Source organism: Acipenser ruthenus, chromosome 3, assembly GCF_902713425.1.
Source record: "Acipenser ruthenus chromosome 3, fAciRut3.2 maternal haplotype, whole genome shotgun sequence".
NCBI classification, from domain to species: Eukaryota; Metazoa; Chordata; class Actinopteri; order Acipenseriformes; family Acipenseridae; genus Acipenser; species Acipenser ruthenus.
Window position 1 is genome coordinate 71,781,613 of NC_081191.1, and position 19,946 is coordinate 71,801,558.

Below are 19,946 nucleotides of genomic sequence, written 5' to 3' on the forward strand. Positions count from 1 at the left end.
TGGTAAAACTGGCAACAGTAAATGACTACTGCAGTTCTGCTGATGCACAACATTTAGAAGAGAGTTGTCTTTTGAGTAAGTTAAGCCCCTATTTTCTGTATTCGCAATTTTCAAGGATATACTTGGGCTGACTATTTGAAAGGTCATGCTAATATTGAACATTACAAACCAGATCAAAAAGCGCATTTAAATATGATCTAAAAAGTTTACTGTGTTTAAGTAATACAAGTTTAATAGAGCATAGTAAAAGCTTGGTAAAATATAGTAAAAATCATGGTAAAGCAAAACAAATGCATAGGATAAGCTTGGTAAATCAGTGAACTAAAATCACTATCCAGATTTAATATGGTAAACTTGTTTTGATAAATACAAGTCATACTTTGTGTATATCTCAATGTGGTTGACCACATACTTTTAGCAGAAATCTGTCAATGTCACGTAGTGACAGGAGACACCTTGTTGTGCTGGTAATGCTACATGCATGTCAGTCTCCCTGCAATGCTAATTTATCACTAGGAGTAGCATCACCAAAGTGAAAATGTTTTTATTTTATTTTATTTTTTTTTACAAAAATCATACATGAATTTTGTTGTTAAAGTAGATTTTATAATGTATTTTGGTCACATCTAACTCATTTTCTATGTTTTTGTAATTAAAAGAATACTCAAATACAATAGTAATTTATTTACTTTCTATTTATAAAACATACAAAATTGATTTGATTGGCTTTGAACAAATCAAACCCCAAAATGTTCAAAGCCTTAACTGTTGAGCAAAGCAGTCTTTTGTGGTGAGCTTTGGATTTTTAACTCAGGTTATCTCCCGTCCCCCTGGTGGCCATTGGGACAATTAAACTTAGGTTTTTGGTTTTTATTAATTGAATGTACTGTAAGTGCTACAGAGTTTCAACATTGCAATTATCTAGTTTTCACCTCTACAAGTATGCAGAGTTTAATGACAATTCCATGAGGTAAACAGTAAACAGGACAGATATTCTGTGTCCGTCACTTAACGTCATAAAAATGAACGTCATGGTCATTAATCTTGCGCACATTTGATTTACACCCAGGTTCCCAACTCAGTCTTCTCCTGCCTTTATGATAATTATGTTTTCATCTTTAATTTAAGTGTATTCCACTATGACAGCATGCTTTCAGGTAGATGTTAGAATCCAGTTTGTTATTCAGTGTTAAATAAACATAGTATATGAAATATTTTAGTACTAGTTTCACCCTTAAATAAGAAGAGCATATTATTTATTCCACTAAGACAAACAGCACAATTCCTCATCTGACTACATGAAGGGTATCAACCAGAAAAGCACATGCAAAAGTCCTGTAGACAGGATTTGCCACGGTTCTGATCAAAGTCTGATTTTCTTTTCTCCTAACAAATTCAGTAATTTTTACAGAAGAGCGGTTTTGCAGCAATGTTTATCATTTATACAGCATATCCAAGTTAAGTTAAAGGTCAACAATATCCCCAGAATTAGTGAAGGTTATATAGTTCTGATATATCCACATCCTTTTCTTGTTGAATAGAAATGAACCATTTTTTCTAAGTTAATGTTTGGTTGAATAGCTAATTCAATACTGTGTTGACCCAGCAGAAATGGGTTTTTAAAGGCATAGTCTGCATCAATGTTACATTTGTTGTGTATAAATTGATATCTGAGTATTCAAATATTTTAATGTATTACTTATAGCTTCTTACCAATGGATTCAAAATCTGATACCTGTCTATATATGTGGCCATATTCGCAAGCATTTGCTAAGTTTGCACAATTTTTTGTAAAACAAAATAAAACTGCTTCTGATACAGAACAAGCATGAAACAACTAAGTTGCACGTTAGAGCTCCTAAATTAAACTCCTGATTTGTTTATTTGAAACTTTTTAACATCAATCTTTGGTTTTCTTTAAAAAATATTGTGTTAGCTTAGCACAGTAGTAAATGTTTTGAATATGCCTGTTCTGTGATAAAGTGCTCATACAATATTTATTTATCACAGCCTCATATTATTAAGTAACTACAGTATATGGTATTTACTGTACTTTAGCCCTAAAACTCTTATTTTCTTTTGCCTAAAATATAATGCTTGTTGTAAGGCATTAGAATCAATAGATCAAAACAGTGGCTGATCTAAATACCAGAGAGGGTCATGTTTTGTTTATTTAGCAGACACCTTTATCCAAGGCAACTTACAGAGACTAGGGTGTGTGAACTATGCACATCTGCAGAGTCACTTACAACTACGTCTCACCCGAAAGATGAAGCACAAGGATAAGTGACTTGCTCAGGATCATACAATGAATCAGTGGCTGAGTTGGGATTTGAACCAGGGACCTCTTGGTTACAAGCCCGTTTCTTTAACCACTGGACCACACAGCAATATTGCAACAATACTAATAGTCCCAATTACTTATTTTAGTTTATTGATCCTTATTCTTTGTGTAGTGGGGAAAAGTATAGGAGGAATGTAATTAATAATATATAAAGTGATACAAATAAATAGTGTAGCAATCTGGACTATTTGTGTTATGTGTTGTATTGTTTTGTGTCACTGTTCCCTGTTTTGTCTATGTCTTGAGTGCCTGTGCAGAGTGCAGCTGTGGGGTGGGGGAGCCTGATGGAGTGGTGGCCCCAATGTGCTTGTGAATGTTGTCCAATTGTGTTGTGTTTGTCCCTCGTTCTATTTGTGGGGTCCAATAACGTCTTGTTATGTCTACATTGTATGTCTTGGTATGTCTAAATGTCACCTGTTTTTGTGGTGTTTGGGGGTATAAAGGGGCAGCTTGCTCGCTGCTGTGTGCTGTGTTGTGGTGTGCTGACCTTGTGAATAAAATCTTGAAGGAGAACTTGCTGCGGGGACCTGGCTCCCTTTTGTTTACCCTGGAATGCTACAATAGATTTAAATACGCAACTTTGCATGTTTTACAAAGACTGGAATAACATATCACAACTGTTGCAGAACTCATTATCTGCTATTTTGTAATTGATTTGTTTGCTATTAGGTAGAGCAATAATGCAAGAAAGCTTATGAATAATTGTAGATTAATTACATTTTATGGCATGCTTTATAGGTTAAGTAGCGGCGGAGTCCTGTGCGTGTCCAATTTTTACGACCCGCTTCCGACCCGGACCTGCTACTACAGGACCCGACCCGAACCCGCAACTTGGTGCAACACCGTCTTCTTACCCGCGACCCGACCCGACCCGCTTTAATAAGACCTGCAACCCGAGCCGAACCCGCAAGTGTTTGTCGTTTACCTACTGCCTGCGTCGACTCTCTCACGCTCTCACATTCACACACATATATCTACCATTCTCCACAGATTGAGTTTACACAATAGGCTATACAGCGTGGTAGCTTTCTCTAGTGGTCTGGATATATTTTAACATAGTATATTAACTATCTCTACTTACTGTACTATAAAATACCTGTCTATTCCTTTCGTGCCACCAGTTAAAAGGGAGCTACACCTGTGCTTTCACAGAGATGTACCAGTTCTGTGGCTGACCTTTACATAATGACAGTTTTAAAAGCAACGAATCCAGTCACATGTTCATTATTTTAATTCGCTATGATAACAAAATCATCCCACACTTCTGATTTACCTGTCGAACTATTATTCACTACGTGATAAACCCTGCGCTATCACAGACATTGTTAATATCACCAAGCAGACGTGACAAAAGGATCTTGCGGCGTATCACACAAGCGGCAACAGTACTTTAACAGCTAACTCCGCCCTAGTCGCCAGCTGCTTTAGTGCAGGAAATACCGTTACATTTACCATTTAACGTTATTTAGGAAATATATATACAGATTTGCCCCTCAATTTGAAGAAACTTCACTCACTGACAATCAAACTGAGGCATGTGTCACAAAATCAAATTGTTCTGACGTGTTACGCAGATTTCTTTACCCCATAGAATTCTTAATCCCCACGTGATTCCTTGCCTGTGCAGACGCAGTTTTTCAAGCTCGCAGGACATGGATGCACAATATATCTGTGCCCGAGCCCCGCTGTGTTCTCATTTACTGCCATTGAGTTCTGCTGCAGCTTGCAACAGATATTGTAAATAACACAGATTTTGTGGCAAAATAAAATAGCACCTTTAACACCACTATAAATACACACTACGTTCAGCCTCCTGAGCTGCTCAATACACGAAACCCGTATTTAAACTTTTTCTTTATTTTAAAACACATTTTCATTTTATTACATGTAAATACTGTTCAGAAACATCAAGCGTTCACGTCCAGCGATCTTTGAAAAAATGCAGCTGTGTCGGCGTGGAATCATCACGGGTACAGAATTCTGTAGGGTACAGAAATCTACCATATGTAACACCTGAACTTACTTCTATGCCAAAACATTTGCGATTTATCTGCTCTGGAGAAAAGGACATTTTCTTTGATGAAGCGAGTCAAACCACACCCCATCAACAAAAAAACACGGAAACATTGACGATTTTGCGTGCAGTACATTGTAACGTATTTGATTACACAACAATGTACATGTATGTTTGTTTTTTACTATTTATTTTCGTGGAGTAATGTGGAGCTACTGTTAATGAACAAAAGTTTGAGCACCCTTCTATATATTACCCTTTTTTTCAACTTCCAATGGTGTTCCTTGTTTGTTTGAACTGTTGCCTTTTTTCAGTAAATCAGGAAAAGTCATTGTAGAGCTGTGCTACAGGATTTAACGTAGGCTTAATTTTTTTTTTCGGTTTTATTCTGAAATTTATTTAGCACATCCCCTACAGTTTAATTTTCTGTGAGATTCATTCAGTCGTTCATAATAACTTAAAAATGAAAATTATACCTGTTGTAAGAGGGTGGTGGGCTAGTTATACAGGCTATAATGTATATAGAGGTGTGTATGTGTGTATATGTATGTCTGTATGTATATGTGTGTGTGGCTGTTTGTTCAGGGGTAGGGGGCCCACAAGTGTATGCTTGCCTAGAGCCCAGTGATGGGTTAATTCGGCCCTGCCCGCAGGCACCCACGGGTACCCGACCCGATGAAAGACTCTAAGTAGAAGTGTTCCAAAAATTACAGTGTTACACATCCACATGTGTTGCTACAACTGTTTAAATAACATACCTGTAATTTTTCATTCTGGCAAACTACCGTGCCCTTGATGTTGTTATGTGACTTGGGTTTACAAAGTTAGCATGGTAATTTAAGTTAGCATTTATTAAAGTTGAAATATAGAATGTTGGATGTGCAGACAGCATTTTAAATTCCATAGTCTTAGTGCAGGAATACATTCCATTAACTAACAAACACTTTGCAAGATAAGTCTGTTGAGAATGTGTGTGTGTGTATGTGTGTGTGTGCGCACGTGTTATTATTATTATTATTATTATTATTATTATTATTATTATTTATTTCTTAGCAGACGCCCTTATCCAGGGCGACTTACAATCGCAAGCAAATACAAATACATTCAAGTGTTACAATATAAGTCATACAATAAGAACAAGAAACACAATAATTCTCAAGTGTGACAAACCACAATTCAATAATACAGCAGATAATAGTGAAAGTTACATCAGGATATGATTAAATAGTGATAGTTACATCAGGATATGATTAAGTACAAAATACTACAGATTAAACACTTGGCAGATTACAATATTCTGAGGTACAGGATTAAATGCAGTAAAATAGGGGGCAGATAAGAGCAAAATAAAGCATATTTAAATGAAGGGTGATAGTGTCCAAGGATACAACAGAGGAGTTCTACAGGTGCTGTTTGAAGAGGTGAGTCTTAAGGAGGCGCCGGAATGTGGTCAGGGACTGGGCAGTCCTGACATCTGTAGGAAGGTCGTTCCACCACTGCGGAGCAAGGGTGGAGAAGGAGCGGGCTCGGGAGGCAGGGGAGCGTAGCGGAGGTAGAGCCAGTCTTCTAGTGCAGGCGGAGCGGAGAGGTCGAGTGGGGGTGTAGGGAGAGATGAGGGTCTGGAGGTAGCTGGGTGCAGTCTGATCAAGGCATCTGTAGGCTAGTACAAGAGTCTTGAACTGGATGCGAGCGGTGATCGGGAGCCAGTGGAGCGAGCGGAGTAGTGGAGTAGCGTGGGCGAAGCGAGGTAGAGAGAACACCAGGCGAGCAGCAGAGTTCTGGATGAGCTGGAGCGGACGGGTGGCGGACGCAGGGAGGCCAGCCAGGAGGGAGTTGCAGTAGTTACATGTATGGAGTCTTGTTACATGTATGGAGTGAATAAGAAGTTCATCAAGCTGTAATATTAAAAGTATTCTTGGCAGAGCAGTGAAATTTGGTCTGCACCACCTGGGCACAGTGGAAAGCAAACAACAGGAATTAACATATAAAGACTAAAAAGTCATCTTAGTTCCTGTCATAATCATTTCATGATCATTTGGTGCATTAAATGCACCTGAGGTAGCTTTTGATGTTTGTTTTCTGGTGTTACACAGCCAATTTCATAACCTGCCATCAAAGAATGCAATGCAGTACAGCATCTTTCTGAAATGGATAATAAATATCAGCAATAATAATCATGATTCTCTATGTGCACACTTCATACCCATGCTGTATACATCAGGTGACCATATGGCTCTGTGTTCAGCTGGACAGTTTGGGAAAGTTCAGGCTTTTCAACTCGCAACCCAATGCATTCTGATACGTTTTAACTGTCTCAGGTACCATTCTTACCTTTAAGAGAAGCAGGACTACGCTGACCAGAATGCATTGGGTTGTGAGTTGAAAAGCCTGAACTGTCTCAAACTGTCCCACTGAACATGGAGCCATATGGTCACCTTATGTATAGAGTAGTTTCTACAAATCATCTGAAGACACTGGCACAGAAGTATGTAGTAATAAAATAATGGAGTAAAAAAACGTGTTGCCAGATTTTTTAAAAGCCACCGAAGATGAATCTTGCACTATTTAATATCAGATCTGACACGAAGGGGTCTTTTTTCACATTTTTTTTTAATATGATATACAGTATTGCCCTCTTGCTAAAACAACTAATGCAGTTTATAGAAAAAATCATTGCCAGCTTCACAGAACATAAATAGAATGAAACAAAAAGTTCAATGTATATAATCATTGTGAAATTGTGTATTTACAGTACTAAGAAGAAATGTACCATTTTGATGTGTACTATTGTTGTTTTGCATTTTTATTTGATCTTAGGCAGATTTCATTCGTGTATTGTTTTCTTTTTTTTAATTCAGACGCTAATATATATTTTTTAATTCAGACAATAATATTTTGCATACCTACTTAGAGAATGTGTAGCAAGTAGCCCTTTTAAATGCTTTAGCTAGGTAGATTAATAGGGTGTTCTATTTAGAAAATTCTTGTTATTTTTCTCCTTCAGCAGTTGATGGCTGAGTTAATTCTCTTTAGTTTTGTCATGCTCTGGAGCACACATTGCCAAGCTATGATAAGCTCTATAAGGAGGGAAAAAAAGCAAAAGTGTCTATCAAAGTATTTAAACCTGCACTTAAAACTTTATGCTAAAATGAGGCAGACAACATGTCTTTCATAGGGATCTGAAAGATTTTTTTTTGTGGGGGTCATGTATTTCTATGTATGTGTTTAAAAAAAAGAGAGATACAACATGTCCTGAGGCTATCGGTTTGAAGTTAAACTGGGTGAAGTAGAAATATTTTACTCATCAGCTTTGCAGTCACAGAGTTTGCCTCAGCTAGAACAAAACTACTGAAGCATTTAGAGAAAATTAACCCCCCATCCTGGCAGCCAGATGTGACTGGATTCTGATGAATGCACATGAGTGGGCTGAAAAACCAAGAGACTGTGAAATTCCTGTCAGGCCTGTACACTGCAGAATGGGCTATTGACTGCTTTCTCTATTTCCCTCCATCATTCTTCTTGAACTGCCATTAATTTCCTCTCCTGCCCTGCTGACTTCTTTTTTTTTTCTCTTTTCCCCTCAGCTTTCTTTGTTGCAGAGGAGGATGCACAGGGCAGTGGTGGAGTACTTCGAACAACGCAGCCTCCACAGCCAAGCTGGACTGGCCACGTTTCAGGCCCTTTCTCATAAAAACAGCCAGGATGTAGGAAGAGTGCAGGTAGGTGATGTTCAGGGGGGCTTTAAAAAGATGGCTCCAACCTGTTTATTCAAAATAAATGAGATTTAAGGTGTGATGAAGCAATAAGGTAACATGCTTCCTCATTTTTCTGTAACTTAACATGAAATTCCAGTATTGAATTTTTGGCAGTTTATCATTTTTTCTGTTCTGCTTTGTGCCTTTGGGTCACATTGACCAAAGATTAAAAAAAAAAAAAAAATCAATACACACCCATTACAGAAAATAAAAGGTGCAGCTCTTTTGTTTTATCTGCCAGCTTTTCAGGATAATTGATAGGGACCTTAAAGGTATTTTTAAGAGTGAGTGGCCTTTAAGATTGTCCAAGAAGCTACCCATAACAACGACTTTTCACAACCCATCAATTACTCCCCGATACAGCTTCTGATGGCTTCTAAAAAAGACAGCTTCTTTGCTTTATGCAACTGTGAACAGCTGTCATTTCTACAAGAAGGCTTATTTTTGTAGGAGGTGTCATGTGATCATAGATATTGATTTATAAGTAATTTTTTTCAGGTTTTGTAAATGTAAACTATCATACATTCGTGAAACCATATTAGCACTTTGTTAATATATTGAATGGTCATTTAGCACCTTGTTTCCTAATTTGGGGAAAATATTGAAAGATCGACATCAATTTATCTAAAACCTTGGAAATGGTATAGTTTTACATAAAATAATCCTCAGTAAGCAGTTCCCTTAGTGCCTTACAATTCCAATTTGGTTATAAAACTTGAAATGTTTCTTGACAAAGTTTAAATTCCCTAATAACATTCAAAGAGACTGAGATAAAAATAAATAAATAAATAATGTTTCATGATGTAGCTGGCCAGTCTAGCTATTAAGTTGATAAGTTACAGGCATCCTAGGCATTATTCCTGAATGGCTAATTAAGCTACCTATCAGAAACAAACTAGAAACACAGCGATTGTTCAACATATGTAATTAATTGTATTTATTGTAATTGTAATTTTATAAATTGGCCTTTGTAGAGCTGAAAATGAAAGGCTTTTTGCAACTGAATCACTTAATGCATTGGTTTTACCCCCCCCCCCCCCCACACACATAAAAAGATCTCTGCCTGTATTGTATATATCCCTGTCTATACTGTACTATAAAATCAAATTTCTACCTTTAACATGACATTGCATTATATAAAACAGTGAAAACTCCTGTGATCTACAAAACTACATTTTATTTGAAGGTAAAAACAGCAATAGAATTAAAAATAAATACAAATAATAACCTTCATCAAAACAGTGAAAAACAAAACCCTGCTTTTAACCTGTTTGATTTCAAATCATATAAATGGCAGGACAGTCATTTTTCCGCAAAATATTATAAATATACATTTGTAGATATGTGACCAATATATGTTGTTGAATTAGGCAGGCGTGCAAATGATGTGGATGAATGAGAAGCCTATAGCAACTGGCTTTTCTAAATAATGTCTGCCCAGTGGCTCATCAAATGAAAATACTTATTTTGTGGAGTGCAGGGTGAGTCACGCAATCAAGAGTTTGCCGATCTTGGCACTGACTCTGTATTGGCTTGATAACATGTATAATGTTACCCTTGCTCTGTCAGACTTGACGGTTTTTCACAGAACAGGTATATATATATATATATATATATATATATATATATATATATATATATATATATATATATGGTATTTTCGTGGGATACTATGCCTCAAATTCTATAAACCACATTACCATTCAAAAACAGGTTCTTCTAAGTGATACAGACTCAAAGAGTTATAGCGTCAGTTTTGTGTGTAGAAATGCAAATTGATATCCACACAGGGCACCACAATTATTTGTTAGGGAGGTTATTTATCTTTATAACAACAGATGTGGTAATTTTATAACTATATTTAAGTTTAAACTATAGTATAGTGAGTACCCAGTATAGAATGAGAGCAGACTTTTTTTATACTGTACAATCAAGAGAGACAGTTGTCTCCAAGTCAACTTGGTGTACCCTCGAGTTATAGCTATCTTGTGTTTTTCCTGTTAATGTCCTCAACTGCACTGCTTCTTCGCAAAGATTGAACCTTTCAATCAAACAAAGCTTTCTTTTCATTCAGAAATAAAAATTAATTTAAATATTTAAGAAAGAGTATGATATACTGTAATATACATCTGTGATGTGAAGAACAAGAAAGAAACCAATACATTGCTAAAAATTATTACTATTTGCTCCCTTTTAGGCAGAACTTGTACAGTTTTAGTAAGAAGTCAAATTGCTTTTAAAGTACAAAAATAATTACGAACCAGTTGAAATATAATGTCTATGTTTTATTTCTCATCAGAGTTCATTAGTGTGGAACATCAATAATTTAGCCCATCATTTGGCAACACTGGCTTGGCTCAGTAGTTCAATCATGTAACCCTGTAAACTCACTTCCCATTAAAATGAATGTTGCTGACAAAGGATAACTAAAGAGATACTTCATTTATTACCTAAAGAGATACTTCATTTATCAACATATTTTAAATAAAGCATTTTGGGGTCGGGTAGCTTAGCTTGATAAATGATTGGTTGGAGTCTTTACCCTTTTTTAAGACCTTGCTTTTTATATTTTATATTTTTTATCTAATAAGGGAGGGGAAAAAATTCCAGAATCATTCAAAACAATCTTTAAAGGATTAGATTTGTTGTTGTAATAAGTGGCAAATGTAAGCAATGACAAATGACTGTTATTCACAGAATCAGGGCCATGCATTTCTGACTATACTAGTATATTAAAAAAAGGCATCAGGTACAGGTCTGGCTGCCATGGTTTTCATATTCATTAGATATGTGCTGTGAATTGATTTTGTAAGTCTTAATTCATTCAGCTCTACCATTTTTCTTAAATTGTTTGGTACAATTTATATGGATTTCCAATTTGACAGCTCTCGAAGGAAACAAATAAAATATCATACACTTTTTGGCACCATTCTGGAGATTGTAAGTATTGTGACGTAACTACAAATATATTTCTAAAGAACATAATTCTGAATAGCATTATGAACAGCAGAATAGCATAATCCATTCCTATTAATTAGGGCAATATATTACCACTTTCGGAAGGTCAACAACACTGCTACTCTGTTTTCAATTGGAACACAGAAGGAAAGAAGGAAACCCACTTCACAGTCAAGCTTTGATGTTGTGATTTGTTATCCATAGAAATTCCATACAATGTATTTCTTATAACCACTTTATTATTTCTAATTATAATAAAAACTGTAATTTTTTGTTTTGTTTTTAATTACCACATACTAACTCTCAGCTGACCCACCTGCAAGAGTGCAGAAAGTACAGTTACATACCCCTAGTGGTGAGTTTTCAAACTATCTCACCTCAGAAATGTAACTTTTGTTTGGAAAAGGACATTTTATATGGAATAGTTAGTAAGCATGGTAAATGATCTATTCAGAAGACACTACATAACAGGATATTAAACAGGAATTAAATACAATCCTATGAACATATCATTAATTTAAATAGCTCTATAATTTTAATTTGTCATATTTAAGTCTCAAAGTTTTGTATACAAAATTAACTTAATTTAGAAATGTTTATCTTTATGAAGACTTTTAAAATAATAGTTTCTGATGTGTATTTTTCTACTTAATATATACCATATACAGCAAGGTTAAATTAACAACATAATTTAACCTTATTAAATTTGTTATATAAGTACTTGATGCACTTGTAGTGTACACTGTGTGATAAATCAATGCTCGGGGGTCGCTGTGAGGGGTCCTTGGCGGTTGTCCATCAGCTGGAGGTTCGGCTGCAGGTTCGAAGAGAAGCCACAAACACACAGACATGTGCCATCCTGTATTTGGGATACGGAAAAGAGCAGACTGTGCAAGGCACTATCATTCTCACTATTCTCAGGACAGCGACTCTCCTCAGACACATTATGATAAGACCTAGGGGATGGTTCTGGCATTTCAAACTCTGAGGGCTTTTCTGACCTCTGAGATGTGTCATTCGTGAAAGAGTGAGTGTCATCTAGAGAGATTTGGTCAGGGTCACTAAAAGAGTCAGATATGTCACCTTCGTCAGCAGGCAAAAATGGCAGTAAGGTCACAGTGTCAGCCTAGGGCAGTTGAGGGGAACTGTGCTCTGTGTCGGGACCCTCCCCAGTACTTTGCGATTCAGTTGTGGACTCCAGATCAGAATCAGTTTCGCTCTGAGGAGAGATCCTCTTCTTTGCAGTAGATTCCCAGGTGAAAAACAGGTGAAATTTGCAACATGGAAGATTCCGACATCTTTCCCATCATCCACTGAGACTAAGCGATAGTTAAGAACATACATAACAAAGGTTACAAACGAGAGGAGGCCATTCGGCCCATCTTGCTTGTTTGGTTGTTAGTAGCTTATTGATCCCAGAATCTCATCAAGCAACTTCTTAAAGGACCACACGGTGTCAGCGTCAACAACATTACTGGGGAGTTGATTTCAGACTCCAACAATTCTCTGTGTAAAAAAGTGCCTCCTATTTTCTGTTCTGAATGCCCTTTATCTAATCTCCATTTGTGACCCCTGGTCCTTGTTTCTTTTTTCAGGTCAAAAAAGTACCCTGGGTTGACATTGTCAATACCTTTTAGAATTTTGAATGCTTGAATCAGATCACCGCGTAGTCTTCTATGTTCAAGACTGAATAGATTCAGTCATTTTAGCCTGTCTGCATACGACATGCCTTTTAAACCAAGAATAATTCTGGTCGCTCTTCTTTGCACTCTTTCTAGAGCAGCAATATCCTTTTTCTAGCGAGGTGACCAGAACTGAACACAATATTCTAGATGAGGTCTTACTAATGCATTGTAAAGTTTTAACATGACTTCCCTCGATTTAAATTAAACACTTTTCACTATATATCCGAGCATTTTGTTGGCTTTTTTTTATAGCTTCCCCACATTGTCGAGATGAAGACATTTCTGAGTCAACTTAAACTCCTCCATCTTTTTCATGGATTCCTTTCTCAATTTCAGTATCTCCCATATGGTATTTATAATGGACATTTGTATTGTCTGCGTATTAAATGTCATTTGACATGTGTCTGCTCAGTTCTGAATGCTGTATAGATCATTTTTAATGACCTTTGCTGCTGCAACGGTGTTTGCCACTCTTCCTAGTTTTGTGTCGTCTACAAATTTAAAAAAGTTTGCTTACTATACCAGAATCTAAGTCATTAATGTAGATTAAGAATAGCAGAGGACCTAATACTGATCCCTGTGGTACACCACTGGTTACCTCGCTCCATTTTGAGGTTTCTCCTCTAATCAGTACTTTTTGTTTTCTGCATGTTAACCACTCACTAATGCGTGTGCATGCATTTCCTGTGTTTAGTTTGAGAATTAATCTTTTATGTGGGACTTTGTGAAAAGCTTTCTGGAAATGTAAATAAACCATGACATATGCTTTGCAATTATCCATTGTCGATGTTGCATCCTCAAAAAAATCAAGTATGTTAGTTAGACACAATCTCCCTTTCCTGCAATTCTCCAGCCTGTCGGTACAACCCCTGTCTCAAGAGACTGTTGCATGATCTTAGTTAGTGGTTTGTAAATAACTTATTTAATTTCTTTGAGTACTAGTTCACATCAGATGTCTTCTGTATGACACAAAAAGGTCTTCTGAAGACAACTGCAAGTTTCTTAATGCAATTTGTAGATGCATCAGATCTATGGTTAGTGCGTGCTTTCACCGGGTCATTGATCTTGAAAATAACATTTTCAATTGTCTTCATTGGTCATACTTTGACTTCTGCTTTTCATAGCTAACTGACAGGAAAGATAGCGAGATTGTCTCTGTATTCCGACATGCAGTCTGGGATCCTGTCTGTTTCAGGGGATAACCATAACTCAAGAGGAGTATGTAGGTCTGCCATAAAGCAGGAAAGCAGGACTGCCTCCTGTACTGGCATGGGATGCAGTGCAGAGGGCAAATGCAATGTGGGGGATGTACAAATCCCAGGAGGAGTGTCTCGGCCATAGTTGTCTGTGGATGATAAGGGGTTGTGAACCTGTGCTAGGATCCCAGCTGACATACAAGTGTCGAAAAAGTCATTAACAAGACCCCTGTCTGAGATGACATATTTGGGGGCCCTGTGGCTTACATATGTATGTGCAGTAATTTGCATCTTAGCTTCTCTGAAAGGGCAAATTTTGTGAACTAGTCCATGAATACCAAAATGGGTGCACACACAAACAGTGCAGGGTTTTAAGAATGCCCAAGTGACCTGCAACATCATCGTCGTGAATATAGGCCAGTATGGTTGATTGAAGCTTAGCAGGAACATAGTGCTTGAGATGTCTCTGAGGGTGTGTGAACAGGAGAGAAAGAATCTGAGCTGCAAATCTACCTCCCGACCAGGAAGGGCGCTAAGTAAGACTGGTGGTAAGCCTTCACAGGGATGGGCTAACTCGATGGTAGGATGGAACCAGAAGTTGGCCATCTTGGTGAAAGGGCGTAGCTGTAGGACTGCTAAACAACTCTATTGTGATCAGCTGGGTTCTACGCAGCGATTGGATAGAGCATGGTGCCATGTTACGTGAGTACAGCCCCTTACGTTGAAACGCTGATGTGCCGGAGCGCTGTTTTTGTTTGTTTTTGTTTCGTGCAGATGAGTAATAATAATAATAATAATAATAACTTTAATTTATTATAGCTCATTTCACACCTAGGTGTCTCAAGGTGCTATACAAAACAAAACAATCTAACACAAATCAACACTACAAAACACAATGAATAACAATTAATCAGTTAAAAAATTATATAGATAAATAAATAAAATACATATATAAAATAGATAAATATAGAGATATCATAAAAGTACAGTATATTATAATAAACAGAACAGACTGCAATAGTTAAAAAAATACAGTGGAGAATAAGTGCGTCTTAAGGGTATTTTAAGTTTGGCTACTGTAGTGGATTCTCTAATGAAAGTTGGTAGTGAGTTCCAAAGAAAAGGAGCAACACAGCTAAAACAACACCCTCCGAGCATAACACGTTTTGGAACCATGCATTTTAACAATCCAGAGTTAGAGGATCTAAGCTGCCTCCCAGGGATGTAAGGGCTAATTAGGGGTCTACCTAATTCGGGATTTCGCAGAAATAGGAAAATTGAGAGGTCACCGCAAAATTCACCTCTTTTAGGGGCCAATGCATACCGGACTAGTACAGAGAGAAAAAAAAGAAACCCAATTTAAATTAACAACTGCATACCGCAAGTGATGCAAACTATGTATCTTAATTCTGTAGATAAGCTTTTTTTTATTTTTCACTGTCCTGTGTGCATTGCACTTTGGGGGAAAAAAACAAACACAAACTGTCCTTAGACAAATAACATTTAAAAAAAATACTCAGAAGTTGTTAACTTTCTTGTTTACTGACAACAATGTTTTAATCAGCCTATCTGTCAGTGCGTCTGTACTGGCTTTTCTGTGACCTGTACTGTACAGTAGGAGGTGAGACAAAGTCAGTGTTGCATTGTTATTTTGATTTAGGTTGCTAAAATCTAGTTTTCAGCATTGGAGGTAAAATACAAGAAATGGACGACAAAGCAAAAAAAGCAAAGTATAGTTCTGCTGAGGGTCGTGTCAAGACATTTCCCAAAGAAACTTTACATGCAGGTGGAGGTAAATTGTTTTGCACATTTTGAAATGTGACTTTGGAGAAAATAAGATTGATAGCTATTTAGCTTCAGAATCACACATCAAATGCTGAACAGAATGTAAAATAAACAACAACTTTCAGAAAACAAACTTGAACGTCAGAGTAGACAAAAAGTATTCCTGTTGGTTATAGCCAAGTTAAATCAGTACTGCAGTGTGACAGAGAGCGAATTAATCCAAGTCAACAATCTCCCTCCTGACCTGTAAGGGCGCGGTATAACAGGAACAGTGTGCCCCGGACTGGATGGTTTGACAGTTTATTCCATGGTCAGGCGGAAGTCGGCCATCCAGAAAGGGGGCGGAGCCACAATACCAGAAGTCAGTAGACCCGTAGTCATAATATACCTATGAAAAAATAATGGTCTTTTCTAATTTCTACATTAAGTACTGCAAATGGAAAACTGCTATTAGTTAACAACAGTGCACCAACTAAAAATGCTATGTAAAATGATTCCAATAAGTCTCTGTGACAGGGTGGTAAGTGATGCAGTGTACAAACGGAATGTCCAAACAGTATTTCATCACAAAAACGTCCATATTTAATAAACAAGTACAAAAATAATAATCCAGTCGTCCCTATACCAACGATGGTATAGGGGAAATAAATATGGCACGAAACTGTGCGCTGTAATGGGGAAGCGATTTGAGTGCCTGTGCTGGTTGTTGTGCTGTGCAGTGAAACGGTGAGTCAGGGTTAGTGCTGGCTCCGTGGCTGCAGCTCCGTTCTCCTACGTGCTACTCGTCTGCAAACACAAGAAAATAACAAAAATACAGGCTCTGGTTGGATCTTTAGTTTTCAGCATAAGGGTAAGTACTCAAGTAGCAGCGTCCCTTTTGTACTACACAACTCCTCCCTGCAATTAGCCCGGCAACAGCCTTTCTCCAATCGCTGCCTGTCCCTTAGCCGATCGCAAGGGATTAATTATGTGTACGTGCCGCAACACGCTTTCACCCAGCTTTCCGACTTCCTGTTTCCGCCCACCGTGGCCCAGCTGCCTGCTCAATTCAATAATATGGTCATTTAAAAACGTAAAGGTAGAAAAAACACTGAACATTAAATTACTAACACTGAACATTTTAAACTCCACAGAGTAAACTTGCCTAGTAAATACTACACATTTTCAAAAGAAGCAACATCATACAATGACAATCTTTGAGTTTCTTTTTCGTTTTCTTAGCCCATAGACTGCAGTCACCACCGCTCTGCTATTTTAAATATGTAAGTTAGCCATGTGTGCGCTAAATGCTCATTCACTGTCAGTAGCCACTTGTATTCATAGAGTTAACCTTGCCCAACAGAAAGGAAAAGTACACCAGTGCAGCTGTGGTTTTATTTGAAAGGAGATTCAACATTGTTGATTTGATTTCTAAGTCACAATCTACTACAACATGATAAACAAAAATGTGTTGTCCGCTATTACAGGATTTATCTCGCGTACCCCTTGACGAGAGCTTGCGTACCTCCAGGGGTACCCCAGTTTGAAAACCACTGTTTTAAAGGAAACATAGAACTTGATAGGAAGCCAGTGCAAACACTTAAGGACTGGAGTAATGTGTTCTGTCCGCTTGGTACTGGTAAGAACCCTTGCTGCTGCAGTTTGCACCATTTGCTATCGATGTTAAGAGCGAGCAGGAAGATTAACAAAAAGAGTATTACAATAATCCAAACGAGACGTAACAAATGCATGAACAAGAATCTCAGCATCCCTGGGGGGCAGAAAATGACACACCCTGGTAATTTTCTTTAAATAATAAAACCCTGTCTTTACCACTGAAGAGAGATGTTTTTCAAATAAAAGCTTTGAGTCAAGTTGAACACCTAAGCTGCGGCCTAACAAAGAGGCATCTGCAAGGCAGTCACCAAAACAGCATGAAAACTCAGTAAAAGAGCAAAACTGGGTATTAGATCCAGTAACCAATAGCTCAGTTTTACTAGCATTCAATTTCAAAAAATTATTTGACATCCAGGTTTGAATATTTGCCAAACAAGCGTATAGGACTGTATCAGTGTTAGAATTTATTTTTAAATAGATCTGTGTATCATCTGCATAAGAATGGAACTGAACACCATGCGTCTGAATAATATCACCCAGTGGCAGCATATAAGTGTTAAAAAGAAGAGGACCAAGGACAGAACCCTGTGGGACTCCATGAACAAGGTGAGTATTTGTAGAACTATGACCAGCATAGGACACGTATTGATAACGATCTGATAAATATGAGCAGAACCAATCAAGAGCCGTCCCCCTTACATTCACCAGTAGTGACTTGGGAGCAGTAGCCATGGAGCCAGCATATAACCCAGAGCACCACTACCCCTGCACAGCACTATCACACGGAGCACTTTGGATTGTTATTATTATTTTTGAAACTCTTTTGTTTGGGACTGCAAACTATCTGTTTTAACCCACACTACCGTTGCTGGTATAGTGGGTTGTTGTAATTAATAAAAATGGATTATTTTTGTAAATATATTCCTTGTTTGTACCTTGCCTTATTCCCACACCACTCACCTCCTGACAGGGTGTAATTGGCATTTGACTTTGGGGTCTTGATAGTACAGTATTTCAGCAAGCACACAGAATGTTTGGGAGAAGTCATCAGTGGGCTCTGAGCTTTCTAAAGTAGCGAGTAATTTACCGATGACAACTTCATTTTGTTGCAGCTGTTTAAAAGAATAAGTAGCGGGGTCCAAAAAATATAGCATTATATGTCCCCACGTGTTGCTACAACTGTTTAAATAAAATACCTCTCATTTCTTTTTCCACCCATGGGTGTAGTTTGGGTTACGTAGTAGTTTGGGGCAGCAGTGTGGAGTAGTGGTTAGGGCTCTGGACTCTTGACCGGAGGGTTGTGGGTTCAATCCCCAGTGGGGGACACTGCTGTTGTACCCTTGAGCAAGGTACTTTACCTAGATTGCTCCAGTAAAAAAAAACCCAACTGTATAAATGGGTAATTGTATGTAAAAATAATGTGATACCTGTATAATGTGAAATAATGTATAATGTGATATCTTGTAACAATTGTAAGTCGCCCTGGATAAGGGCGTCTGCTAAGAAATAAATAATAATAATAATAATAATAATAATAATAATAATACGTAGCACAGGTGATGTAAAATGTATATTTGTATGTGGGCACGGGTAATGCACAATTAGATGAGTGGAGAAGTCAAGTTGAGAATAATCACAAAACAGTGGTAAAAGGTTTTGCCTTGAAAAGTAAGCGTTATCCACAGAAGTCCTTCTGGGATGCACTGAGCAGAGTCTGTTAGTAGGTGTAGTCTAGGGCTTCACCTTGCTAGTGTCTAGATTACAACTGCGAAGAACTGATGTGTGGATAGCAGAGACTGAAGCACCAGTATCCAGGGTAGCTTGCAGAAGGACATCTTTAACCTACACGGAGACAAGCAATGTTTTCCATGTAGTAGTGGTGTAGAATTACTACTGGTGTAGAATTACTGGTCAGGTGAGGGTTGGTCAGTGACAAGATCCGTTGCTGTGCTTTCTTGAACTCAACGGATTACTGTACTGGTAAAACTATATGAGACTATATGAGACACTGCACCTTTCAAAAACTGAGAGTTTTATGCAGAAATAAGTAATGGAGGGATTTGGAGAAATAGTGTCGATTTTTTGAGGTCCTTGGAGATCTTTTTTTTTTTTTTTTTTTACTTATGTGATCAATACATCTGAAATGACAAGGTCAAAATACAGGAGCTTTATCCAGTAATTTGGATGTTTCATATCAATTGTGGAACACGATACACATCCTAGATCAACTGCACAAGCAGACACCAAACTTTCAATGCTCTATCCAAATTTACCCTTTAAATGAATAAGCATGGTGGCTGAACAAATCTGTGCCAAGCCACAGACATAGAACACAGAGAGAATAACCTAGCAATTTTCACATTAGACTGAACCTCATCATAGATCAAGGTCGACAGTCTACAGTGCTAGCAGACCCTCACCTGTCACAAGCAATAAACTCAACATAATTTGTTTTGCGTTGTGAAATAAAAGCACGATGTTAGTGCAAAGACGTAAAGAAAAGTTTATTAAATACCAGTACAGCTGCTAACTGGTACATCAAAGTCTGCTTATTTGTGCAGCAGAATGGATGGTAAAGAGTTAAAGTAGAATTAAAGTTCTCCATCATCTGAG

General features: G+C 37.6%; 1 protein-coding gene across 2 annotated transcripts in view; it reads left to right on the forward strand.

The window, feature by feature from the left end:
- LOC117394341 (coiled-coil domain-containing protein 178) overlaps positions 1-19,946 on the forward strand; it is a 102,752-nt gene that overhangs the window by 79,313 nt on the left and 3,493 nt on the right. For both annotated transcript variants that reach the window (XM_059016258.1, XM_033992498.3), the window contains exon 20: positions 7,943-8,077. In XM_059016258.1, coding sequence (XP_058872241.1) covers positions 7,943-8,077 — 135 coding nt within the window. The remainder of the gene's footprint in view (positions 1-7,942; positions 8,078-19,946) is intronic.